Here is a 14637-nt window from a genome sequence, read left to right as displayed (position 1 = left end):
AAAGTTTGAGATTGGAACAGATAAACGTAAGAAAGTATTTTTTACAAATTAGAAATATGTATGTTTTTTGTTTTTTACTATCGCGTATTTTCACGTTTTTTTTGTTCTTATCGTAAAAGAGATAATATAAAAAAGCCGTTCTAATGAGATTTTATTGTTTCTTGGTTAACAAAAACAGTTAATTATCAAATATTGTTAATTGTTTATATTCTATTTATTATTATTTACGCGACGTCATACTGTACGCCGCGTACAGTACGCGTACGCAATACGACTCGATTCGTTGCTGCAACATAACATAGCATATGCGGTATCAGAAGTAACGAGTAACGTAACGATACGATAATAACGAGTATAAATTGTTATAGCAACGAATACATACGGGTACGCTTTTTTTCGTTACTTTTACACCTCTATATAGATCACAGACACAAGATGGCCAACATAATTTAACAACACAAACATTAAAAACATATTTATGTAGTTGTAAATTCGTTTTTAATACATGTTCATATTTATGTTATTCAAGTTCACTATCAAATAAAGTATAAATATCATCTTACGTATTAATTTCATTATTTTAATCGCATATATGGTTTGAAACGTGGGCATTTTTATTTTCAAACAGGTAAACTATGTATTTACAGCAGTATATTTGCTTGCGTTACGTTGGCACAAAATTCGTCCTTTACTTTATGAGATACTTCATCAAGTACAGCATGGCCAATATAAGTAGTGCTTGTTCAAGTATTACTTCGTCAAGTATAGGTTTATGAATTCATTCCTGGAATAAGTAATACTTGAAGAATAAGCACTACTTTATAAAGTATTACTTATTCGCCAAACAAGCCTTCGACTATGAATCCCGCCCTAGTGCGATACATAACCTACTAGGTATGATACGTACTGTTTAGAGTAAAACTGGGTTCACAATTAAAAAAAACATAAGCGAGTGCACAGCAGGCCATGCGCACGACTGTGCACACGACTTGTGCGAAATTGGATCACAATTGAAATCTTACTGTTCATTTCAGCCAATGAAATTTCACGATGTACCCGATAATGTTAGTAGGAATAGTAGTACCTATATTAACTACCAAATGATTATCCCGTGACATCTATCCAGCTATTTGTGAGCACAGTTTTTCAACATATGAATAAATACAGGTTACATAAAATGTTTAGCTAACCATTCTAACCACGACACATTCTTTATTTACAATTTTTGCTGGTGACTCATAATATCATTAATTTTTTAAGCACGAATTACACCTGAGCATTGTAATATGTCAACAATTCTTTGCCAAAATATTATTATAAATATAGACAGTTCTCTAGTACCGCCCAAATAGCTTCCTACTCTACTCTCACTGGTTGTTGCGCTATGCGTTCATAACAGAAATAAAATATATTCATTTCCCTTCTATGCGCACGACCAGTTTCCCATGCACATGTCAGTCCCATGTGCTATTGTGAATCAGTACATTCGAAAACATGGCGGTCAAATCTTGTGCGCACGACCTAATATTGTTATTTTTTCAACTGTGCACCCAGCTTAATGTAATTAAGCTTTGCTTTCCAATGTTTCCACCGTGCGTTTATAATAACTGCTGCACGAAACGTTCAGTATTTTTTTCCCCATTGCTAATGTTGGCACCGACAATCTTTAAAAAAATATAAAAGGGAACTGGGAACCAAAATATGCCATATTGGTTTCAACGATGTTGACGCAATAATTTTTTATGTTAAATATTATCAATTTGCCTTAGTTAAGGCAGAGATCTGTCGACATGAATCAATGGATGTTATCGAACTGTGAAATGGGAACGATAAATGTTATAACCCCCTCCCCCCTGGGAATCCTACAGATTTTCGCCCATGTCTCAAAGTATTTCAAACATTTTTGTTGACCATTCTAACGGCTGCAAGAATCCTAACAGAATCGCCGGCGCAGCCTTTCACGAAAGAACAAATTTCTCGGGTCCTTTCATGCATCTTTGTGGCCTTTAAGCACTGTATTTTAGTAAAAATGTAACGATAGTATGCTGCTAAGCCACCCAACTGCTGTCTACGCCCTTTTATGTTTATCAATTACTGTCCAATTATAAACTTTAAGGTGTGAAAATTTAAAATTTCCTGGAAATGTGTACGCAAGGAATGACTGCCAAAAGTATTTATTTGTTGATACATCCGGTCGAAAGAATTCAGATAAAGACGCGCAAAAGAGAAAATAACAAACGCTTGCGCGAATTTTAATACCCATTATATAACACTTAGTAAAAATCTGTTAAAAATATTTGTAACAGAACAACAAATACAAGAGAAGTATGATTTTAAATTGACAGAAATAACTTTCACAAAAGTAATGACGAGAAAATTAAAAAAAAATAATAATCAACATGGCGTGTGAGACTCCACCGTAAGGCTGCAGCGATAAAGGGCACAACCTTGCTATCCTGTAACTATCAATATCACGGGAAAGGGAGTAATGTATGGTAAGGTTCTACAATGGAACGGAAGCAGAGACGGATCACGTACAAGGAGAAGGATCTCAGGGAACGGAATATCTACAATTGCATGCCTGCGGACGGGGATCCATGCGGATTTGCTTGGCAATGCTGGGCTCTTCCGTTTACATTAGTCTGTGCGACCAACAGAAGCAAAGTATTTGGCCATGTTTGTTTATGTACGTTGTTAGTACGTTAAATTTTTGTTTCGCAAGTTACAAATACATCTGGAGTTATATCATTACTTTGTGGTTTATTTTTATTATGTGTTTTACGTTTCCGCGTCATTGTGTAACGGGGCCTCATCAAGGGCATATATGTATCTCATGCTGGTTAAGGGTATTCCTAAACGTCAGGGGCTACGGTTGCTAAGTGGCGAGATCACTCCCCTCCCAACAAAGCGATCAGGTAATTTTCCCGGCGACGACGAACCAAGATTTTTCACGTGTTAGGAAACGTGGCGGACGTTGCCGTGAGTCCGTGGGTTTTCTCGAGGCACTCTCCCCCCCCCCCCCCCCACACAATGCATTCCGTCATCTCATCGCCCGTTGTCGTCTCTAATGACCTCCATCTTAATGATACGTTAAACATTACTTAGTTCTCATGAAGGGAAAATGTAAATAGACACGAAAAAAATGACTATTCTTGCTTGCATTGTAACCATCCTAGCCAGAGCCAGGGATAAGCTGCATTTGACTGAAAATGCTATTAAAAAACTATGTTTTCCGCGTACATTTGTTTCGACGACTTCATTTAAATCAGCAAAAAACTTTAGCAAAATGCAATGACATATATATATATATATATATATATGTGTGTGTGTGTGTGGGGGGGGGGGGGGGTGCGCATGTGTGTGTGTGTACATGCATTACAAAAACTCAAATTGTGCTAAAGTAGCTTGGCTTCTGGGTTGTAGCCGTGTCCTTGGCAAATAATTCAATAGGTGAATTATTTGCCAAGGACACGGCTACAACCCAGAAGCCAAGCTACTTCAGACAATGGCCGTGAAAGCCTGCGAACATTATCAAATTGCGCTAGTTTTGGCTTTCAGGTCAAAATCACGTCATGGCACACACATTCAATAAATTTCCGCTACATATTGCAGTCCGTATCATCGGGGTCACAAGCACCGAGAGCCCAAAGTTGTCGGAGGCGTTTTTTAAGCCAATGAAATAATGCCTCGAAATCAGTTCAAATATTTATTTACATTTCCTTTTAGTCTAAAATCTCCCAATTTATACAGCACCTAACAAGTTCTAGAATATTATTCTGTTAAATGATTTTCCTACTACCAAATTTTCAGCATTTGTTTGCAACACCACACACAAAATAGTTTAACCATTTCATTTTCTAAAATGCCATTTGTTAATTTTTCACTTTCATTTTGCACGTTCAAAGAGTTTTATGATTCGTAAATTGATGTTTAATGTTCGGATTGCATTTACGTAGTAACACTCTTATTAGTCTGTGCTAATTGCTGGGTTAGCAAAACCTTAAAACGATAAGTATATTGTATGAGGTTGACGGCTTCAAAATGTGTTCAAAACCTGACGAGTTTTTACTAACATGAACTTTATATAAGTAATTTGAATGGAAAGTTGTTGAGAATATGGGAAGTTGAGTCTCAACTGCTGATGCATCGTGTATGCCTAAGCGAGTCTAAAACAATATGCTCTGGGTAGACCGCATATGGTATCACAGTTTGAATATAAAAAAACTTCAATGCAATTATAAATAAATACATAAAATGAATCATTTGGAACATTTAGAGCATCAAAATAGTTCTAATAACTACGAACTATTGATTTCAAATTACTCCAGCTTCTAATTAAACCTAAAATAGTATTAATATTGAAATAGACTAAATTAAAAACACAAACAGAATTACAGGTATTGCGCTCATCATCGAGGAATATTTTGTAGGCACAGCTACTAACTTACAACAAAAAAAATCAAGCTAGAAATTAAAATATTTGACAACGTATTAAACTGAGCTGGTAAACAGAGAGGCCGCACAATAATACAGCATTGGACTCACTTTCCAGAAGTTTGGGTTTTCACGATTTTCCAAAACCACTTTAGGTCGATAGTGCGGTGGTTCCTTACTACAGACCACGTCAATTCCTTCCCAAATTTCCTTGACTTATGTTGAATTCGCATTTTCTAATGACTGTTGTTGATTACAGCTGAATACAGGTTTTGCACTGGTTGACAGCACTCTTTGGTATGTAAAGTCGGTTATCGTAGATAACGTACTAAATGAGAATTGTTGAACTAACAGTAAAAGAACGAATAATACATGACTGTATTCTTGCAGCTATAATAAATAATAAAAGTTAATGATATAGCTTATGATTATATAATCCAAGATAGTAGTTGCACATGTGAGAGCATGGGAAAATGAAATAAAATATTTTGGGTAAATAAGTGACATGATGGTGCATGATAAAATTTAATCCAAAATGGCAGTTGAATAATAGTAATGTGAAAATCGGAAATTTGCAAACCTAAAGACACAGGTTTCAACATTTGTGATGTAATATAAGATGGCTGCATAATACGTGTAATAATATAGTACGATAAAATTGAATCCAATGTGGCAGCAGTGATGTCATAGTTTGAAGGTGATGAATGCATAGTACATGATTGCGACGTTGATGACATAGTTCAAATAATGTTTGCAGGCTTTCACGGTCATTGTCTGAAGTAGCTTGGCTTCTGGGTTGTAGCCGTGTCCTTGGCAAATAATTCACCGACGTTTCGGTCGACATTGCAGTCGCCATCATCAGGGAGCAGTTACCTACTGAGCAGTAGGTAACTTCTCCCTGATGATGGCGACTGTTTAAAAGCTACTGAAGCCTATAAATTAACAGGATAATTCAAAGCCAAAGTTTCAGTCACCCATTAAAAATTATTTTTATAAATTGTTTGAGACAGTTTCATTATTCATTATTAGAAGGGATAATGTTTAAAGTCATGTTTTTTTATCACTGTAATTGTATACATGCATGTATTTAACAAACTCCACTGATATATAACCTTCTTAGAATATAGTGTTATACATATATTAAACTGGTGTTAAGCTTTTATTTTAACCAAAACATGGGTTCAATTCCCATGGGGCCTTCACCAGCTGTTCTAGGGATGTGTTACAGAGTAAAGTAAACTATCACCCAGACATTGTGTTGAAGAGAAAAACATTTAGAATCGCATGTGTCTATGTTTATGAGTATGAACATTCAATGTTTGTAATAAGACTTGTGTTTTTCAACAGGAATAAAAATGCCAGCAAACTTTACTGGATGACTTCCGTGGAATATATAAAGAATGCTGAACTCAGGTAACATTGTAAGGACCAATGATAAGCATGGGATGAAGAAATTTTCAACTAGCCTAGGAGCCATGGGGTGTCGACCGCCTGAACTACCATCCTCATATTTGACACAGGAATCCTTACCAGTGACTTGACTTAGTTTTGACTGGACTTCAAAGTGAACAGTGTAGTGATTACATTAGTAATACATTGTAAGGCTCAATTAATTTGTGTGTGTATGTCAACCCTTACATCCAGCTTACAGAACTGATGAGCACGGCGTGCTTGTGAACGCACACAACACGTATCATGGTGTTAGGACTGATTACAACAGCTGCAGCTCTGAAAGCTGCCCTTGGTGCCACAGGATCCAGCTTGTGGTTGATACCACTTCTCATCACTGGCCTTGCTTACTATCGCTACGACACTCTGGACCCAGAGTCACGACCCATCAACCAGTATCCACTGTATAAGGAATATGATTTTGTGGTCATCGGTGGTGGCTCGGCAGGTGCTGTAGTTGCCAGTCGTCTTTCAGAGATACCACACTGGACTGTACTGCTGCTGGAGTCGGGAGACGATGAGAATGAAATCTCTGATGTACCATCACTGGCAGCCTACTTACAGCTCAGCAACCTAGATTGGCAGTATAAAACAGAACCATCGGGAACAGCATGCCTTGGCATGAAAGGCGGAAGATGTAACTGGCCAAGGGGAAAGGTTCTTGGTGGTTCCAGTGTCTTGAATTACATGCTGTACGTCCGTGGAAACAAACAAGATTACGACAATTGGGAACTGATGGGAAATACTGGTTGGGGGTATCACAAAGTGCTTCACTACTTTAAAAAATCAGAAGACAACCGAAACCCTTATCTTTCAAGAACAAAGTACCACAGTGTGGGAGGGTACCTTACAGTGCAAGAATCTCCATGGAGAACACCACTCATGATAGCATTTCTGGAAGCTGGACTAGAAATGGGATATGAAAATAGGGACATTAATGGTGAAAAACAGACTGGCTTTATGATTGCCCAAGGAACAATTCGACGAGGGTCCCGATGCAGTACAGCTAAAGCATTTCTCAGACCTGTGCGTTTGAGGCCTAATTTACACATCGCAATGAAGTCACATGCAACTAGAATTTTTATCGAGCCTCGCACAATGAGGGCATATGCTGTAGAGTTTGTGAGAAATGGAGTACGACAAATTGTGATAGCGAGAAAAGAGGTCATTGTTTCAGCTGGTGCAATTAATTCACCTCAGTTACTGATGCTGTCTGGAATTGGTCCCAAGGAACATTTAGATAAAATTGGGATACATACAATAAAGAATTTACGAGTTGGAGATAATCTACAAGACCATGTAGGAATGGGTGGAATGACTTTTATTGTTGATAAGCCTGTAGCCATAATACAAGAAAGGTTTCAAACAATTCCAGTTGGCATGGAATATCTAATTCATGAAAGAGGTCCAATGACCACGCTCGGTGGTGTAGAAGGTCTTGCTTTTGTCAATACTCGGTATGCAAATAATTCAGGACTGTATCCTGATATTCAGTTTCATTTTGCACCCGCATCAGTAAATTCTGATGCTGGTGCAAGAGTGCGAAAAGTACTTGGCCTCACCGACAGAGTTTATAACAAAGTTTACCGACCTATTGCAAATGTTGATTCTTGGACGGTTCTTCCCCTTTTATTGAGACCTCGATCAAGGGGAATTGTCCGGCTACGCACAGCAAATCCTTTCCACTATCCTCTTATTTATCCTAATTACTTCAGTGATCCGTTTGATATAGCAACTTTAATAGAGGGTGTAAAAATTGCCTTACGTGTCAATAATGCTAGAGCATTTAGGCCTTATAACTCAAGACTGCACAGAATTCCACTTCCTGGATGTCAAAAATATAGATTTGGAACAGATCGGTACTGGGAATGTGCTATAAGAAGCATAACAATGACGATATACCATCCAGTAGGAACATGTAAAATGGGACCTTCCTGGGATGAAACTGCTGTGGTAGATCCTAGATTGCATGTGTATGGCATCAAAGGTTTAAGAGTGATTGATGCATCAATTATGCCCACTATTGTAAGTGGAAACACAAATGCTCCTGTAATAATGATAGGTGAGAAAGGTGCAGATCTAATTAAACAGGACTGGCTCTGGCAGAAAAAATAAAGTAAAAAAGTTAATATAGTAAAAATTCATACTGTGCTAACAATTTTTTCATAAAATATAATCCACTGTTACTGCAGAGAGTATATTTGTTTTTTAAATATGGTAATCTCATTAATGTTCAAAAGCTAAAGGATATTGACTACATTGTACCCAGTAAAAAAAATTGGAAACCAAAAGATAGTGTGGCCATATTATTAAATATGTTTTCTATTTTTTACTTCATGATTAAATTAATCCATGGATAAATATTAAAAATTAAATCATCTAATCCATGGATAAATATTAAAAATTAAATCATCTATCAGCCTCACCATCACAACTTCACTGTCATAACTTTACACAAAGAAACTTGAGGATTACAAATACCAATGGACTAAGTGACTAGTTCTAAAACAGGCATGTGTTGTTGTCAAATATATCTTGAATCACAATTTATTCCACTGCTTCCTCGTTGTACCTTTAATCCACTCTATCTAAACTTGTTAATAATTATTCTTTGAGTTACTCAACTGCTTGTAATAATATTTTCTTTAACCACACATGCTCAGATTTCTTTATAACTATAAACTCAAATGCAATTTGACACAGTTGAAACAAACTTGAAATTTCGGTTGGAATCCAAGTTTTCCAGACATGAATTTGAAACTATTTTTAAGTTCATGCTTTTTCTGGTGACCAGAAATTATGGTGTAAGCAATTCAAGTGTATTACTATTTTATTTGGAAAATATTTTACAGAAATAAATTTATATTTATATAATGAAACCTCCTTACTCACAAGAATACAGTTAAAACAAAACCCTCATGTATGTTTTCTTAGTGGATTTTTGTTGCTTAGTGTTCACACATTTTTGGGCTACAATAAGATATTACATGTGTTCTGCTACAATACTTTAAAATGAAGCGGGGGGAGAAGGGTAACCACAGTGGACATTAGCATCTTACACAAGCCTGTTAGAATTATGAAGAGTTACGATGTGTTTGAGAATATGAGAAACATTTTTATGATAATATTATTCAAGAATTTCTGCAGCCTTCATTTTCCTAAGCTTCGGATTTTAAAAAAAAGCAAGATGAAAATAAAATAAGAATATTTAGTTAATATTTAGCAACCTGCTGACCCTGAAAAGTACATTAAGTTGATTTTTCTCAACAAGTCACTATTTTTTATAAATCACCAGCACTACTGACATTAAAAATAGTTTTACCAGTACTATAATAAATCATTTGCATCTGCATGGTACAACGTTTCAGCTTAAGACTGCCTCATATATTTTTCAACTCAGTTTCTCAAGGAAGAATTTATTGATTCTGAGCCCTTTTTTATAAGCCACTGATTTTATTCTCACAACTATTAGAAAAACACATCTGTCTTACTTTCCTACCCAAGGAAACAACTTTAGCATTCATTAAAATTTTGCACACAATTTAATTAGTTTGTGTTTGAATCACATCTTCAATGAAACAAACAAGCATATAATCCTACGAAACAAGAAAGTAAAAAATGCCTTAATACAATAGATTTTGTCAAGATGATAGCCCGTGTTTGAAGCATAAAACAAGGATGGCTTATATTTACTGAGAATAAAAAATTAACTCATGATCGAAATGATATTGATTTGCTGTAAACTACAAAGCAGTATACAAACATGCAGAATTTTTTTGTAAAACTCTTGTGTGTATGTTTAAATGTTTTAATTTCTCAAGAAGGAAAATCAGCCTAACTTTGCATCCTAACCTTTATTCTAGTTTGCCTACAGCAAAACTCATAACATGCCATGACCTTAAAAATAGTTGGAATAGTGACCAAATCCTAGTGACCAATAGTGACTTACAAATAGACTTAAAATGTTACCAATAGTGACTTTTCTTTCCATATTTCTGGTATTTTATTAGGATAAAATTGGCTTTTAGATACCATATGAGTTTGTCACATCAATGATTTATTCCTTGTTAGGTGTATTTTTTGCAACATATTAGTTTTTTGTAACTAGCTTTTTGCCTACATCTAGGCAATGCCAGTTTTGACTGGGTTTGGTAAAAGCCCTCCCACATGGAATAATTGAGTACACTTATCTTGGTGGTGGTTGAGTGGTCAAATCACAATCAAGCACGGATGTTTCGCAAATAGGAAACATGGCAAAATTTGCTGGAAGTTAGTGGTTTTCTCCAGGTACTCCTGTTTTTCTCACCAATTCATTCCGTTAATACTCCATCCTCATATCACCCTTTCTCAACTTTAATGACCATGATGTCAACATGGCATTAAGCCCATTTATTCGTTAATTTATTCATGCCACTAAAATTCTTAACCTATTTAGAATGAAGTCTGCCACTATTATATATAAGTTTTTACAAGCCATTAATTCTTAAAATTATAACCCCCCACCCCCCTCCAAATTGTTTAAGCCAATTCCAAAAATATGAAGATTATGCACTAAAACTTTAATTACAGATATTTATCCACAAAGATTTAAGCTATGGCAACTATAAATGAAAAGAAAGCTCAATGTTGAACAAGTAATTTACCATTTCATCAGAAGCACAAAAATAGCAAGAGATCCTACAAATTGCACCTAAAAATAACAATAAATTTAAATAGCCAAAACAAGTAACCCAACCAAATATTTTAACTATAGTATTAGGCTTTAACTGAAGCCCATGCTTGGTATGGTCATGATTTACTATAAAAACCAAAAGCCTAAAAAAAATGCAACTATTTTTGATGGCATATTCAAACCCTATGTACGCCTGCAACACTTGGGTTATCAGTCTGCAGGAGCATATTCTAATCCTCCAGATATTCTTCATATGGACTTCACAGAAAATTATGTCCAAATAAAATGTGCCCAGGCCTAGAATAAATGCAATCATTTACAAAATTTAAAAAAAAAAGTAACTAAGTTAATTTTCTGGAAAGAAAGTTACTTTCAGTGACCTCATCAAAAAATGTGACTTTTATTTGCAATATAGACTTTTTATAAGCCCTGCTACAGTCATCTTTGTGTGCTGCATATCACATTTCACATTTTTTTTATCATGAGGAACTTTATAAATGTTTAGTGATCTCCATAGACGTTTTCATTTTTCCTGACTTTTCCTGTGATGGTTATGAACTTTCTCTACAAATATACAACATATATAGTATTTTGAATATAAGTAATGAATGTAAACAACAGTGAGCAGAAAAGCTGGTCTTTACTTACATAAATTCTCGGAGAACTTCAAAAAAAAGTTTGTGTTTATTGAATTCATTTACAATATGTAGCATCCTCATGAGTCAAGCAAGTTAATGTTTAAGAGCAGTGAACTACCTAACTTATTCTGAAGGTATGAAAACTCTTCAGCCACAACAAATGATTTATGTAAATTGTAAAAACATTTTAAAAAGTGAGCTCTTTCCAACAGTTTCTCCGCAAATGCCATTTTGTCAACTAGTCTCAACAACTTGGGTCCAGAAATTATGTAATCACACCTGCAAACACAAAAATTAATTTTCTTGTGTGACTCAGTTGACAAGTAGATATTTGCTTCTCCTGTAAATCACCAGAGGGAAAAAACAAATGATACCAATTTTAAAAATTCAATTTGTTATATGGTCACCAGACCACCAATGTAAACAAAGATACGTGGTCTTGATTTAAAAGCACATTTCACTAAATCATATTATGATAGTTGCATACTTGCGCAGCGTAAGTTAGTTTTTTTATTAAAACACATTAATACCCTTTAATCTACTATTTTTTTTTTTTCATTTAATGTCTTCTTATTTACAGATGCTCCATTAGCATCTCGTCACCTTTCATCCTTTCTAATGACATTGATGTCAACAAGACATGAAACTTATTCAATTCTATTTTTTTATGGTTTACTCACTGATAGAAAAATCAATAAATCAATTAAATGTTTTACTTGAACACATTTTAAATAAAAAACAGAAGATCTACTGATACACATTAAAATATTTAATAATGGTAATTCATTCACCATTGTGAACAAAAAAAATTAAAAAAATAATTTTAGGGATGCTATAGCCTCTAAGCACCCACATGCATAGAGTGCAATTCTGGTACGCAAAGTGCTGTAGTAACCTAGCATTCAATAGGTGGGTGAAAATATCATTTTGGATGATTTATGAATAAGTGAAATAAATATGTGATAATTTGGCCAAAGATAAAATCTGACACAAATAAGAAACAAAACTAGGGCATGTAGAATTTTAAGTTTATTTATTTGTTGCATAAGTTAGTGAAAAATTGTGCAATTTTTTTTGTAAACATAATTTGTTAATGCATAAGTACATGAGTAAGCAACACATTTAATTTATATTGCATGCTAAAACTTCATTCATTTTGTGTATACCAAATAATTATGAGACATTAATGTCTTACTTAAATAAAGCTAAAACTATTCTCAAAATGATTCAGAGCAAATAAAAGAAACACTTATTTCCAACAACATAATTTGAAACTTCTACCCCAGACATAATAATAATTAATTATAATAACCTTATATTTTCCTGTATAACTAAAAATATTTGGTTTTGATAAATTTTACTATAGGTTTTTTTACTTCAAATTTTGGTATTTACATTGTTAATACCTGTATATGAATACATATAGGAAATAACAGATAGCCTCAAATCAACAATATTCTTCCACACAAAATTTTACAAGATATACCTACAAGTTTGGAGAAGAAATTTAATGTTTATAAATTAATTCTGAAATTTTTTTCAATGCCAAAACTGATCCAGATTGCAAGACATGGAAAGTCACAATAATTTCTGGCTACATTTTGAAAGAAAACAAAAACATCAACATTAATTTTTTTCATAATGCAGTTAGTTAACTTGATTTAAAATAATGCAATTATTTCATTCTACTCATATTACTTTGGGTGAATGTAATGATACTTTGATATTGGGCATATTTTTTCTTACTACACATTTATTTGCTTTTTTCCACATTTCTTTGTTTCACTTTACTAAAAAAATTTGTTATTTAAATGCATGTTTAAAACCAACAAATACTTAAAGTATATGTTGTACTCTAAGAATAGCATTAAAATGGTTTTGAATTTTTTTCCAGAGGTTTAACTGAAAAGGAACTGAAATACTTTAAAATAATTGATTTTAATAATGTTTGTTTCACTGTTAGAATGCAAATGGTCAGTAGCTTTTTTTTAAGTGGTGTGTAAATTTGTGTTTTTTTTTAACAGTGGATAATTGAAAACATGAGCAAAAATAAAGATGGCATTAATTTTGCAATTATTAACAGTGTGAAACAGCTTTTGTTCCTAAAGAAAGTGCCATGCTTCTAAAATCACTTGATTTGCCAAAACAGAGGTATATTTTGGTCTCACCATAATGATTACCAGGTCCCTACTCCCAAGTGCACATGTACAACCCATTTATATTTTAATACATTTCGAATCTAGAATAACAAAATTCATCCTATGTATGGTTTATGTTGTTGTTTTCTAATTTACTAATGTATATATATTGAAGAGTTGTATTTCTGCTGTCAATAAAGGCCATATTTCACAGATTTTTTATTTTTCTATGTAAAAGAGTTGTGCTTGGATACTTTAAAATTGTAGTTGTTTGTTGTTTAAGAAAAACAATTTTTAAAATATTTCACTTCAAAGTTGACAATTAAGGGTTTTTGTGTACCTTTTTTTATTAACTATCCATTTTTTTCCCTGATAAATTATATTTGATGTGATAAGTACCATCTGTACAACAAAACAACTTATTATGAAAGTGATAAATCAACTACCAAATGTGTGTTGTAGTCCTAAGTGTCGCTTGAATTAGGCATTAATATTTTGGTAAAAATGTAAAATTTTCAGATTTTGTTACTTGATAGTGTGAAACTTGTCTGAAAAATAAAATCAGTTTGATTTTTTTAGTAATATGCAACACCCAAAAAATATCATATTTTGCAACACTGAATTTATTATATTTCAGTTGCCTTCAAAAATCTTCTATTGGACTGTACAGTAGTTGAGCCTGTGTTGCATGCACCCACTGGCACCCACTGCCATTAGGCCATGCTGAATTTTGTCTCCCCCTTGAGCAGCACCTTGAAGACTAGTCATAAAAAAAACTTGACAAGGGCAAGGGGAACAGAGTGAGCATTAGTAGGAAGAAGTTAATTGAAGTAAAGTTTGTGGAAGTAAATAAAATTTTTATTTTATATATTGAATTTGCTGATCAAGTTTTTTTTTTATATCACAGTATTAATAGGTAAATAAATTCCGGGCAAACCTCAGGCTTCTCATCCACGGAAATGAAACAAACACACGAGAGCTGCAAATGAGATATGAAATACAGTAGAACCTCTAATATTGGACCATGATAGGACCGGGCCATAGTCATAACGGCCAAAAGGTTGGATATCCGTAGGAGCAAAAAAAGCCTTTCCCAGCTATACAGTTTGTACAGTAAAACAACTTTATTTGTAAAAATGTTCTTTATACATTTCAAACATTTATTGTTGTTAAATTATAAATGAGAAGATGAATACAATGTAAGCATACCTTATTTAAAGAATTCAGTAATGGATTTTTGTTTTAGTTTTGTCAATCTTGATTTTGTGTAAGTGTCCCTCCATTTTTTTGCTCACAATACATCCGT

The 14637-nt window shown here is 34.0% G+C and overlaps 2 protein-coding genes across 3 annotated transcripts in view; one reads left to right on the top strand and one right to left on the bottom strand.

The window, feature by feature from the left end:
* The window catches only part of LOC134529296 (flotillin-2), a 413942-nt gene that overhangs the window by 366180 nt on the left and 33125 nt on the right, over nt 1-14637 (bottom strand). The gene's annotated exons all lie outside the window — the stretch shown is intronic.
* LOC134529291 (glucose dehydrogenase [FAD, quinone]-like) lies at nt 6041-13546 on the top strand. The gene has a single exon (XM_063363199.1). The coding sequence runs from the start codon at nt 6130-6132 to the stop codon at nt 7996-7998; it is 1869 nt and encodes a 622-aa protein (XP_063219269.1). The 5' UTR covers nt 6041-6129; the 3' UTR covers nt 7999-13546.

Source organism: Bacillus rossius, chromosome 2, assembly GCF_032445375.1.
Source record: "Bacillus rossius redtenbacheri isolate Brsri chromosome 2, Brsri_v3, whole genome shotgun sequence".
Lineage (NCBI taxonomy): Eukaryota > Metazoa > Arthropoda > Insecta > Phasmatodea > Bacillidae > Bacillus > Bacillus rossius.
This window is presented reverse-complemented; position numbering and strand designations above follow the sequence as displayed.

Bases quoted from the DNA above. Each gene is read 5' to 3' on its own strand.
- LOC134529291 (XM_063363199.1), top strand. From the start codon at position 6,130: ATGGTGTTAGGACTGATTACAACAGCTGCAGCTCTGAAAGCTGCCCTT.